Here is a 13,835-nt window from a genome sequence, read left to right as displayed (position 1 = left end):
TGTGACAGCCCCTCAAAATATTGGAGGACTGTTATCATGTCTCTCCTGATCCTTCTCTTCACTACACTAGCCATGCCCAGTTGCTATAACGGTTCATCATCTGTTTTAGCCTTCCCCAGTCATCCTTTGTTGCTCTTCTCTGCATTCTTTCTTGAGTCCCAACCTCTTTTTTATATGTGGTGATCTAAACTGAATGCAGTTTTTTAGGTGTGGTCTTACTAAGGCTTTCTAGAGTAGTATTAGTACCTCATTTGATCTTTCACTGTATCCCTCTGTGACAGTGAGCCTCCCCTGAATTATTTCACCTATAAGATATTAGGAAGCTCAATTATATACTTCATCAGGTGGGAAGTATACCTGGGAACTGGCCTTGCTGGTAGTAAAGTTATTTTAATTGCATACATGAAATCAACAGTTCCCTCCCCTCAGTAGAATTTAGGGAGGATTAGCTAAGTCATGATTTCTCTAACGCCTATAGATAAGAAGGAAACGTGGTACTAAAACTTTGCAGCCTCCCTGGATCGAAATGCTGTGTGACGGATGAGTCTAAAATTCGCAGACCAGGAGCCGTTTTTTCCCCACAGGATTTGTCATTCCATTTTCCATTCGAAAAAAGTTCAACACAATTCTCGTTGCCCTGATTGTTGGGCTCCCCAGGAAGCCAGTTGGCGTAAGTGAGGGGCTGACCATTCAGGTACTTAAACGACCCTTCGGTCTTTAAGTCAGTTATGCCAAGGAAGGCCGATTTGTTATAGAGCAACACAATCTTTTGGACAGCATCGTTCTCCGCGGCGTTTCTCGGGGCTGCGAGCTGGCCTCCGGCTTGCATGCACCTTTGCCTCAAGTCATCAAAGTTGCCTTCGTAGCCATTGGCTTTGAATACTTTGCTGCCAACTATGCGCCCGCCTGGGAACATGGCAACTAGAATGAAAAAAAAAGGTGCATTCTTAAGTCAGCATCAACATCAGCCATAGTGTAGTAAATAGCAATAGCAATAGCAGTTAGACTTATATACCGCTTCATAGGGCTTTCAGCCCTCTCTAAGCGGTTTTCAGAGTCAGCATATCGCCCCCACAGTCTGGGTCCTCATTTTACCCACCTCGGAAGGATGGAAGGCTGAGTCAACCTTGAGCCGGTGACATTTGAACTGCCGAACTGCAGCTAGCAATCAGCTGAAGTGACTGCAGTACTGCACTCTAACCACTGCGTCACCTCGGCTCATGGTTACACTGATGCACATTGTTTTGACCCAAGCTTCCTTAGAAAGCAAGAAGCAAAGTTTGGGTTCTGACAAAACCTCTTTTATTTACATGACTGTGAATTCTTTTCATTCACAGTCAGCAAGGCTTTAGGAAACAGTCTTTCAGAGGAATGTTTATCCACACGCATCTTATCTCATTTGGAGCTCTGCAAGATAACTAGTTTCCAAACACAAGGCAAAGCAAAACTTGGCACAGAGTCTCTTATAATCACAAACAGAATTTTCTGGATCGAATGAACAAATTCTTCATTCCAACTCCCCATTCGTTCCTCTTTTGTTTCCTCTGGGAGGGGCCAACCACCCCCAAGTTATGGCTATATTCTTAAGTCAAACCTGATTTCTTAGCTGTTCTTGTCTTCTGGAAGCTCTGCGCATGAGCACACTGGAAACAGGCTCCAGCTATTCTTCTGCCTCACTGCTGTTTAACTCCCTCTCTGCCTCTGATGCAGAGCCCTTGTCTGAGTTTTCCTCAGCCCTCAGGACTGGCCCATGTTCCTCCTCAACCTCCTCACTGTCTGACTCTGCTGTGAGCTCTGCTGGCTGCCGGCGGACCATAACACAAAATGACGTGAGGTCAACTTGCCATAGGAAAAGATAATTGGCTCTTAAAATACTTCCGTTAGCAATATGTTATTTTTCCAATCATCCTAGCCTTGTGAAATATCCAGTGGTTTGTCCAGCAATACAATGGGCCCATAGCTATTATATGTATATGCTCTCCCTATTTAGTAGAGTTGCTTCTAAGTGGCTTACAACAAGTAAAAGCAACCAGAGAATACATTAAAATAATAAATATTAACATTAAAACCAACTTAAAATTAAACAAGTGGCAAGTACGGGAGATAGGTCTAAACCAGAAGTGGGATTCAGCGAGTTTGCACTGGTTCATGCATGCAAACTGGTTGTTCCAAGGACTGGCTGGCCCTGCCCACCCAGACCCCACCCCGCCCCTCCCAGGAGTCTCTACGTGGCCCATTCATCATGCCAGGCAAGCGCAGGGCCCACGTGGAGGTTCTGGGAGGGTGAAAAATGGATCTCCTGAAAGTCCAGAAATAGGCCTGTTTCCGGCCTCTGGAGGGCCTCCAGAGCCTGGTGGGAGGCCATTTTAACCCTCCAGGAGGCTTGGGGAAAGCCTCCAGAGCTTTGAGGGGGTGAAATACGGGCCTTCCGGAAGTCCAGAAATGGGCCCATTTCCGGCTTCCAGAGGGCCTCTGGAGCCCACGGGGGAGGACATTTTAGACCTCCAGGAGGCTCAGGGAAAGCCTCTGGAGCCTGGGGAGGGCGAAAATGCTTCCCTATCCTGGTCCAGAAAGCCAGTTGCTCACATTTTTGAATCCCACCACTGGTCCAAACCATAGCAAAATTGCAGGGTTATTTTATTTAAAAAATAAAATAAAATCTGAGGGAGCAGTTAATAAGTCCGAAATATAAATAAATAAAACTAGTTATTTTTGTACTCTATTTTTGTAAATCTTTATAAATATGAGGATTGTTTTCCCAGAAAGCAACTTTACAGTCCCCTTGCAAATTCATCCTGTCCACTGTGTTGTACAGTAGGATATGTATATATGCAATAATTCATACCTGCACTGATAGGACTAAGTGTAAAAAACCTGGTTGTGCCTTGGAAATAATGCAATTCTCCTTGTTGTGTTGTTTTGCACTACCTCTTCTACCCTTCCACACCTATATAGAATAACAGAGTTGGAAGGGACCTTGGAGGTCTTCTAGTCCAACCCCCCTTTCTTGTCTGTAGGCAAGAAACACTACACCACTTCAGACAAATGGTTATCCAACATCTCCTTAAAAACTTCCAGTGTTGGAGCAGTCACTGGAGATAAATTGTTCCATGGATTAATTGTGCTAACTGTCAGGAAATTTCTCCTTAGTTCTAAGTTAGTAATAGCAGTTAGAATTATATACCGCTTCATAGGGCTTTCAGCCCTCTCTAAGCGGTTTACAGAGTCAGCATATTGCCCCCACAGTCTGGGTCCTCATTTCACCCACCTCGGAAGGATGGAAGGCTGAGTCAACCTTGAGCCGGCGAGATTAGAACCGCTGAACTGCAGATAATAGTCAGCTGAAGTGGCCTGCAGTACTGCACCCTAACCACTGCGCCACCTCGGCTTGCTAGGTTGCTTCTCTCCTTGACGAGTTTCCACCCATTGCTTCTTGTCCTACCCTCAGGTGCTTTGGAGAATCTTGCCTAATCCTTCTTTTCATTAAACTAGAGATACCCAATTCCTGCAACCGTTCTTTATATGTTTTAGCCTCCAGTCCCCTAATCATCTTTGTTGCTCTTCTCTGCACTCTTTCCAGAGTCTCAAAATCTTTTTTACATCATGGTGGCTTGTTACTGAAAATGCAAGAGACTGTCTTGAAGGACACCCTTGCTTCATGAAACAACAGGGAAGCTTCTCATGAACTTTCTTTAAAACAAAGCATTTCTTTGACACAACCCCAATGCTTAAAGTAGTTGAGCATCTTCAACTCAGGAATAATTTGCAAATATGGGGCAGGCGCACCTTCCCAACTATTAACACCTGCTGTCAAGCTTTCTACCATAGTTTGGGGCATAAGGGTGCTGCTGCATCACACCTGCAGATATGCCTTAGTTCTTCTAATCCATCAACTCTTTGCTAAGAGATCAAACTCATCCAGAGCGATTTGTGTGTTCTGCACATTGTTTTTACCTTTTTGATACTTGGCAAAGCTGGCCTGTAGAGCTTTCAGCTGTCCTTCCAGGGTGCTAACTTTAGTCTTCAAAAGATTGACCTCTAAGAGAGAACAAGATGATCACAATCTGTGAGATATTGGACTATAGCATCCTGAATCAGAAGACACTGGCACAAAACCGATGTAGGAGAAGAGCAGGCAGAACTGGGAGGTGGAGGTAAATGCATCATCAGCTAAGAGTCATTACATTGCCAGAAACAATCCAAGTCCAATGCCTATTAATTCCACTGATCCTTAGCTGATGCCAATTTACCTTTAAATGTTAGTTGGCTAGATGGTTGTGCATACAGAGTGATAAATCTTTTTTGAACTTCAATTTAACATATGGAACTGAACCAGGGGTGAAATGCTACTGGTTCACCCAAACCAGTAGTGAAAAAAAATGCTACTGTGTTTTCCCGAAAATAAGACAGGGCCTTATTTTCTTTTGACCCCCCCAAATAAGCACTTGGCCTTATTTTTTTGGGAGGTCTTATTATGTTTGAGGTGCAGGAGGCAGCGAGTATGTCACCTGATGACTGCTGCTGTGTTGCAATATTTTTAGGAGAGTCCATGTGCTCAAAAGCCTGACTGGGCTTATTATCTGGGGAGGTCTTATTTTCGTGGAAACAGGTTACCGGTTCAGGTGAAATGGTATTTCTGACGATCAGCTGTGATATGCGATTTATATTAGCTATAATCATTGGATTTCCTGCTTTCTAGCTAATCTAAATCGCATTGCACAGCAGTGTCCCCCCTCGCTATTCTACTAACCTTTGCAGGTGCATTCAGTAGCAGGCTTCGCCCACCCACCCAGATGTCATCACGTCCCATTTTGATGCACTGTGCATGCATGGAAGGTCCTACACATTCGTGGAGGTTCACATTTGCGAACCGGTAGCGAAGGTAAGTTGATTTCACCCCTGACCTGAACCTTTCTGCCTGATAGCGGTTGATGAATCCGAACTATCACTTCTTTTCTCATGTGCCTTTTCCTTGCTGAAAATATAGGTGGATCCCACCATCCCTTTACCAATAGGTTGATGGAAACATCAAACAGATTGATCTCAAATATTAACCACATCCTCTGCTAAAAAGGACACCGAAAGGTTGTCACAATGACATGAAAAGGACTGACTCAAAATGTTCTTCTAAACTAAAGGTTGTTAAATGAAAGTTTAACAAGGAAGCAACATTCATCTCACTCACCTGAGAGACCACTATCACCCTTTATCCCCCTTTCACCCATGGCACCCCTATCTCCTTTGGCTCCAGTAGAACCAGGTTTTCCCGCTGGCCCTTGGGGACCTGGTGGTCCTTGCGTTCCTGTTGTAAGAGATCAGACCAGCAAGTCATTTAAAGTTAGTAAACATTTTCAGATATTTGTAAAGAACACATGAAAAGGTGGCTCAGTGGCTCAGTTGCCAAGTTTGTGAATCAGAAAGTTCGTCAGTTCAGCGGTTCGAATTCTTAGCACCATGTAATGGAGTGAGCTCCTGTTACTTGTCCCAATTTCTGCCCACCTAGCAGTTTGAAAGCATGTAAAAATGCAAGTAGAAAAATAGGAACCACCTTTGGTGGGGAAGGTAACAGCATTCCGTGTGCCTTCAGTGTTTAGTCATGCCGGCCACATGACCATGGATACGTCTTCGGACAGCGCTGGCTCTTCAGTTTTGAAATGGAGATGAGCACCGCCCCCTAGAGTCAGGAACGACTAGCACATATGTGCGAGGGGAACCTTTACCTTTAAAGAACACACATGAGTGGGATGGAAACCTAACTGTCTTTAGACTAAATCTTCTTTGAGTTTCACTCAATTCCTATTGTACCTTTCTCAGCAAAGATATTAATATAGGCTCTCACTGCCACCTCCTGGGATGGTGTCCAACTTCTCAATTCAGCCTCCTGTCTAGGGATTTCCTGGTTGGATGCCACCCAACTGCCAACTGGCCCTGACTGCTGAGCTTTTGAAGATCAGCCAATGTTGGTTAGGAGCTGCCATCTGCTACAACTTGAAAATAAAGTCTCTTCAATATCAGGCTCAGCTCCTGATGAATAACATGGCTGACATCTATGTAGCTTCTCGACTTCTTAGAATTCATTTGCCAAATTAGATGGAATTCAATTAATGGACTTTTGATGGTTCCACTTAACTTGGTCAATTTGCTTAATAATAATAATAACCACAAGCGGGTGGCTACCAACCAGAAAAAAGAGCAAAGAGAAGGGACCAAAGCCAGTCTCATTCTTAGTTGAGAGCTTATTTCCCAGGCTATAGGATTAGGGTCACAAGGCTAATGGTTCTCCAGCATCTGTATCTCACAGCAAAACTGATTATGGGACAAACTCCATATAGGAGGAGACCAGGGGTGGAATTTAATTTTTTAGCAACCAGTTGTCCCCAGGCTCCGGAGGCTCTCCATGAGCCTCCAGTAGGGCAAAAACGGCCCTCCCTTAGGCTCCAGAGGCCCTCTGGAGGCCAGAAACAGGCCCATTTCCAGTCTTCTGGAACTTCCAGGAGGCCAGTTTTTTGCCCTCCCTGAGTCTCTGCTTGATCACTGCACTTATCTGGCATTCAAAACAGGGCACATGGAGACTCCTGGGAGGGGTGGGATGAGTGGGGCCAGCCAGTCCTTGCAACTACTGATTTAGCGAACCAGATGTAACATTAACATCAGGTTTGTCCCAAACTGGTCCGAACTGGCTGAATCCCACTCCTGGAGGAGACCCTCAAGCATTGTTACTGCTTTGAGCTTCCAGATCTGGTCTTCAAAATTGCAGGTGATTGGGAGAGGGAAACAAAAGATGTTGGATTTTTTGGAGGGGAGGCTGATCAACTACTACTGGTCCTAGACATGTTTAGGAGTTGGGTGGAAAACCATGAAGGAAGACCAGTTTGCAAGCTAGAGAGTTTGGGACAGGGAGAAGAAGCCAAGGGCAAGTGCTTCTAGAATCTTGTCAAGAAATCTAGGTGAGAATTACTGGGTATTTGGGTTATTCCCTGCCCAGTTCTTGGTTAAAAAACACAACAACCATCCCTTTTTACAATCTGGAATACCTTAATTTGGGGTAGAGTTGGGGCAATTATGCCAGAGAAAATACATTCCCCTATTTTCATCTTTCTTTCTTTCCCTCCCTCCCTCCCTCCTTTTTTTTTTTTTTTTTTTTTTTTTCCTTTCTTTCTTTCTTCCCTCTCCTCCTTTCTTTTTTCTTTCTTCTTTCTTTCTTTTTCTTTCTTTCTTTCTTCTTTCTTTCTTTTCTTTCTTTCTTTCTTTCTTCTTATCTTTCTTTCTTCTTCTTCTTTCTTTCTTGAACATCTACTTCTCTTTTTCTGGTTTTGCAAGAATGGAAAATGTTTTGTAAGACTTTGTTTCCGGCCCCTGTTTGCTCTTTCTAAAATTACCCCTCCTTTTTCATTCTTTCACTTGTCTACATTTCAAAGCTCTCTCCTCCCTTGTCTCCTGTCACTGCCACAAGCTGAGAGCAGGATAAACAACCTATTTGCCAATCAGATCAACACAAGGACCCTCCAACAAAAACCAAAGCCATGCTTGAAATTCAACCGAGCACAATGTGACAAAACTCTTGACTTACCTTTGACACCCATGTCTCCTTTTGCTCCCTTTTCACCCACTGATCCTTTGGCCCCAGCTGGTCCAGGGCCACCTATTTTGCCTTGGGGCCCTGCAGGGCCAAGGGCTCCTTTGAGACCTACAGTGATATTGAAGATAGAGGGAAATGACATTCATAATGAGACAGGCGCATTGCAAAAATAACGACCCACAAACAGGAATGTCATTTCTGGTTTGCAGTTCTGCTTTGTTAAATGCACAATAAAAGAATAGAGCAGATTGCCTCCTCATCTAATCCATTTTTGCATAAAAATTAATCTGATGCAGGGGTTTGGGAGAACCTCTACCTCAATTTCTGTGCAGTTCACCACCCTTCACTGTCCCTCCCAGGAGTTCCCACACTGCCCATTTTGGATGTAGGGAAGTGCGGGGTGCATGTGGAGGCTCAGGGAGGGCAAAAAATGGGCCTACTGGAAGTTTGGGAAGGCTGGAAATGGGCCCGTTACCAGCCTCCAGAGGACTTCCGGAGCCTGGGGAGGCCATTTTTGCCCTCCCGGGGCCTCCCCTGCCATGGTGCAGGAGGCCAACTAGGCCATGCCCACCATGGCTGTGCCTACCCAGCAACAGGGCAGAGAACCCCTTGCTAAAATTTTTGAAGTCCACCCCTGATCTGATGCTTCTAAATTCATGGCCACCAGATTCGTCGTGGCATTGGAACAAAACCAATCAGAACCATCGAAAATAGAAAATGTGAGATTTCTTGCATCTGATGTGGAAGCGGGCTGCCACCCATAAATCTTCCATTTTCTTAGTGTTTTATGTGCCTCCAGATTATTGGATGTTAGATCTAGTTCTCTCTTTGTTTACGAATTATTTATAACAACTATAAGCACATGCAAACGGTCAAATCTAGACTTAGGATCCAATAGCTGTAGCTGCATAGGAGAGAAAGTATAGTTCTAAAAAAAAAAATTGGGCCACATATCTTATTTACCATTCTATCCCATTTTAAACCACCTTGTTATCTCCCTAAAAGGGTTTGAAGGCAGAATTTGGAAAGCTGCTTTGACCTTGCTCAGTAGCTTGGATGAACTCACTGATCTTTTTAGTTGAAAAGATGTGATGGTTGAACAGGAGATCCCTTTGGGACATTACAAATGGACTGCAAATGATCTCTTAATTGAGGTCTAAAAGAATACAGCCGCATCGATCCATTGAACATGCCTGTTACGCTATTCTTCAATATTATTTTTTAATCCAATTCCAAGAGCATAAATAGAGGGAATTGGGGGAATTACCTCCCTCCTAGAAGAATGAAATATTTCGAGGAGTATTAAAAGAGGGAGAATATTATATTTCACGAGCCTCAGTGGTGCAGTGGTTAGAGTGTAGTACTGCAGGCTACTTCTTTCTGACTGCCGGCTGTCTGCATTTTGACAGTTCGAATCTCACCAGGCTCAAGGTTGACTCAGCCTTCCATCCTTCTGAGGTGGGTAAAAGGAAGACCCAGATTGTTGGGGGCATTAGGCTGACTCTGTAAACTGCTTAAAGGGGCTGTAAAGGCACTGTGAAGTGATTTATAAGTTTAAGTGTTATTGCTATTTCCCCAAAGGAGAAATTGAGAAACATGCTCGTAAAACAGAAAGAAAACTCAGTCTTTCCTAATAGCCCCAGCAGATATCTTGTGTCCATTAAGAAACATTGGGCCAACCTATTCAGAAAACAAAAGACTTTCACTTCCAGGGATGGGATTAAAATTTACATTCTCCGCCATCCAAATTCTAAGACAAGGACATGACCCTCTAGGACTGTGGCAGCAAACCTATGGAACCCAGAGCCCTCTCTATAGGCACACGTGCTGTCATCCCAACTCCTCTCCACTGCGCATGCTCCCATGCCTCCCACCAGCCAGCTGATTTTCGGATCTCTGCCGTGCATGCATGGGGGGGTTGGGCGCATGTGGGAGAGGTGTGCATGTGTGGGGGATCAGAGGGGGCCCATGCACATGCGCAGGGGGGAGGGGAGCACAGGGATGTGTGGCGTCCACCACCTTGGCCTGTTTTTGGTCCCAGGAGGCTGCAAGGAGGCCTATTAGGCCCCAAAATGGGGCGGTGTGTGTGGCGTGCCCCCCCTTGGCTGTTTTTGGTCCCAGGAAGATGCAGGAAGTCTTACTTGGCCCAAAAGGGGTGCGGGGGGGTCACAGATGCATGCGTTGGGGGGGAAGAGGGAGCAGGGGGTCATTTGTGCATGCATGATGGGGCCACTAGTGTGGGTGTCACACATGCATTGCAATATGCATGCGGGTGTGCGCACGCATTGTCGCGCACGCTTTCAGCACACGACGACAAAAAAATTAGGCATCACTGCTTTAGGACATAACAGGATTAGCACACTACTATTTAGCAAAAGACACAGAGCTTACTACCTTGCACAATCTCTTGAGGGCATTTCAGACATTGCATGCACGCATACACACACACACACACACACACATCACCCAAGCAGCATTTAAGGACCAGTATAAAAATCATGGCACTCATCCAGCTAATTTGTCAGCTGCCCCAGATCCACAAACCCCAGTGGTTCCGTTCACCCATAAAGGGAACCTTTCTTTGCACGCAGCCTCCATTTTATTCCTGGCTTGGACCTGGACCTAGGAATTTTTCTTCCTACAGAGTCATCTCTCTTAAAAACAAACTTACCTATTTCTCCTTTGACCCCTTTCTCACCTTGTGGGCCAATGTTACCTTTTGGTCCCGAAGGGCCCACATTTCCAGCAGAGCCAGGCAAACCCTGAATCCCCCGTGGGCCTGTTCAAATGAAATAAACTATGTCAGAAAAGAGAGAGGAGAACAATGATCTGTTGTCTTCAACCAGGAACTTCGGGGTGTAGAATTGAGACATCTTGAGTCTGTAAGATTACAGAAAATACAGTGTTGGCGATGCAGACCAGAACATTTCCTTGAGCAATGAGGTCAGCTAGCTGTCAGGAAGCCTTGATGAGACATCTCAATGGGTACGTGACAGCAGAGGTAGTCCTCAATATACAATCATTTGTTTAACGATGATGCAAATTTAGTTTAGTTTAGTTTACTTTATTGTCATTGCACATGGTGCAATGAAATTAAATGCCGTCTTCAGTGTACATTACAATTTTACTTTCTATATAATTGAAATTGAAAACCTGATATTGCACTACACTGTAGAATTCAATGTGGGATAGAAGCTGGGATAGAAGCTGTTTTTCAGCCTCTTTGACTTTGTTTTTATTATCCTGTACCGCCTGCCAGATGGTAATAGTTTAAAAAAAAGTGCCTAGGATGAGATGGATCTTTAAGAAAGTTTTGAACTTTCTAAAGGCAGCGGGAGCTATAAAGCTCTTCCAAAGAGGGGAGAGGGCAACATATGATCCTCTGGGCAATGACGTTGACCCTCTGGAGCATTGTCCTATCCGCCACTGTGCAATCGGCAAACCATGCAGAGATGCAGTAAGTTAGAAATGTAAGTTAGAATGGCACCCATAAAAGGGATGTAGGATCTGTTCTTGAAGGTAAAACCGTTGTACCATCCACACAATCACGTAATCATGATTTTGGGTGCAGCATTCTGTGGTCACGTGATTACAATTGGGGACCTTCCCAGAGGGCTTCTGAGAAGCAAAATCCAGAGGGAAGATTGGATTCAAATGTGGCAAAAATAAAGTTTGTAAAATTGGACGTGTAATTGATGCTGCTCAGTGGTGGGATTCAATTTTTTTTACTACTGGTTCTGTGGTCATGGCTATGTGGGCATGGTGTGGCTCTGTGGGTGTGGCTTTATGGGCTTGGCAAGGGAAGGATATTGTAAAATCCCCATTCCCTCCCCACCCCACTAACCTGCTTTCCAGCTCTGTTGTCCTGTGCAGGGCAACAAAAGAAGATCACCTGGGAAGTTGGGAGGCAGCGGGGGCGGGGCCAGCCTAGTTCTCTGAATTACTCAAAATTTCTATTACTGCCTGAAGACCAGCTCTGAGTGCCACTCTGGAAAAACTGGAAACCATAAACGTGGCCATAAATCTTACCTATTTGTCCAAGATCTCCTTTTGCTCCAGTATTTCCTTGAGCCCCTTTTTGTCCTGCTGGTCCAGCTGGCCCCATCTTCCCTGGAGGACCAAGGCTTCCTTTGGGACCTTGCAATCCTTAAAACAAGTTAAAGCAAGGATTATTAACAGAATGGTATTGAGGGCTTCTGGGAAAAGTGCATACAAGTCTATCTAGCCCACAAAAAAGGTACAGCAGTTAGCCCCATACAGAATAAACCTATCTATCAAATCCAATTTGCCCCACATCTCTAATCAACCCAGGATTCTGACTAGAGACACCAAGAATCAAGCTCAATTATCCTACTTTGGACGCATGATGCAAAGGCCCAGCTCTCTGGAGAGAAGGCTCTTATGCTTGAAAGATGTAAAAAAAGAGAAGAAGAGGAAGGTCAGCAGAAAGGTTGATGGACTCAGTTACAGTGGTCTTGAGCATAGTCTGGAAGGCGGAAGTGGCAGTACCTGAAGATAGCAGAAGAAAGAACTGAAGAAGATAATAAAATGCACAGGCCTGCAAACAGAAATAGAATCACTTGAGGCAAAATAATACCAATACTAATAGATGCCTTAGGTATACCTTAATCTGATTTAAACCTCATTTAAATAAAAGTTTAGTTCCCAATTTATGCTAAATTAGTCAAGGTAATATCTGAGAGTCAGTCCTAGAGGAGATCAACCCTGACTGCTCTTTAGAAGGCCACATTTTGAAGATGCAACGCAAATACTTTGACCACCTAATGAGAAGAAGGACTCACTGGAGAAGAGCCTCATGCTGAGAAAGATTGAGGGCAAAAGAAGAAAGGGATGACAGAGAATGAGGTGGCTGGAGGGAGTTACTGAAGCAATCAGTATGAATTTAAATGGACTCTGGGGGATAGTAGAGGACAGTAAGGCCTGGAGGAACGTTGTCCATGGTGTCGTGATGGGTCGGACGTCACTTTGCAACTAACAACGAATATCTGAGAAGCAGCTCTGAAAGTTGACTTCTGAAGGACACAGGGTCCTCCTGTCCACCTTCCTTCATCAGCTGAAAATCACAATTGCCTTGGCTTTTTCCCACAAGCTTGTTGGACTTCAGTTCCAATAATTCCCAAACAACAAATAATCATAATAGGCATTAAAGACACTTGTTCTGGGGAGGCTTAGTGTTTTTAAGCCATGAGAGAAATTATATGAAGTGAAGTTCAAAACCCTGCCAGAAATATCTTCTCAAATTACTTCCTGAATCACTTTCACCTATTTAGGAATTTAAGAAAGTTCCCCAGAATAGAAAAGTGGTTGTCTTACACTTTTAATACTTTTAATACTCTTTTGCTTCCAACCCTTTCTCTGTTACATCTTTGCTTTTATTCTCCAGGCTTCTCAATTTCCTTCAAGTTAGCCAAATTCAAGAGTGAAGAAATGATTCATCAGATATAGAGGTGCATAACATGTGTCTGAAACTAAATTATGTGTATGGGTCAGGCCTGTCAGTATTACATAATTTAAATAAAGATTTGAGATATCCCTGAAACTAAGGAAAGTACTGTCTTTACACAAAGGGAAAAAACAGTCCAACCTATCAAAAACAGCACCATAAAAAACAGATTAGTAACACAAGTTAAAACAGGGAAGAGAATGATAAGTGAGCACCTGTCTACCCTAGACAAATTCAAATCAACAAATTCAAATGGAGGGAGGTATGCAGTGGGGTACCCCAGGGCTCTGTTTTAGGCCCAGTACTCTTCAACATCTTCATCAATGATTTGTTTTTTGTTTTGTTTTTATAGATGTCAATGATTACAATGAGGGAATAAATGGGGAACTCATCAAATTTGCAGAAGTCACCAAGCTGGCAGGAATAGCCAACACTCCAGAAGATAGGCTTAAGAGACAGAAGGATCTTGACAGACTGGAACATTGGACATTATCTAACAAAATGAAATTCAATGGTAAAAAGAATAAGGCTCTACATTTAGGCAAGAAAAACGAAATGCATAGGTACAGTATAGGTGGTACCTTCTCAATAGTAGTAACTGTGAGAGGGATCTTGGAGTCCTAGTGGACAACCATTTAAATATGAGCCAGCAGTGTGCAGCAGCTGCCAAAAAAACCAACACAGTTCTAGTCTGCATAAACAGAGGGATAGAATCAAGATCATGTGAAGTATTAATACTGCTTGTGTATTATGTGAAGTGTTAATACCATTGGTAAGGCCAAACTTAGAATA

The 13,835-nt window shown here is 44.0% G+C and overlaps 1 protein-coding gene across 1 annotated transcript in view; it reads right to left on the bottom strand.

Annotated features, from left to right (window-relative positions):
• Positions 1-449: 449 nt before the first annotated feature.
• Positions 450-13,835, bottom strand: part of LOC116518589 (pulmonary surfactant-associated protein D-like) — a 43,196-nt gene continuing 29,810 nt past the window's right edge. Inside the window, 7 exon segments of the mRNA XM_032232093.1 lie at positions 450-573; positions 575-921; positions 3,955-4,038; positions 5,186-5,302; positions 7,571-7,687; positions 10,251-10,358; positions 11,609-11,725. Coding sequence (XP_032087984.1) covers positions 547-573; positions 575-921; positions 3,955-4,038; positions 5,186-5,302; positions 7,571-7,687; positions 10,251-10,358; positions 11,609-11,725 — 917 coding nt within the window. The 3' untranslated portion in view covers positions 450-546.

The sequence above is a fragment of the Thamnophis elegans genome, chromosome 15, assembly GCF_009769535.1.
Source record: "Thamnophis elegans isolate rThaEle1 chromosome 15, rThaEle1.pri, whole genome shotgun sequence".
NCBI classification, from domain to species: Eukaryota; Metazoa; Chordata; class Lepidosauria; order Squamata; family Colubridae; genus Thamnophis; species Thamnophis elegans.
This window is presented reverse-complemented; position numbering and strand designations above follow the sequence as displayed.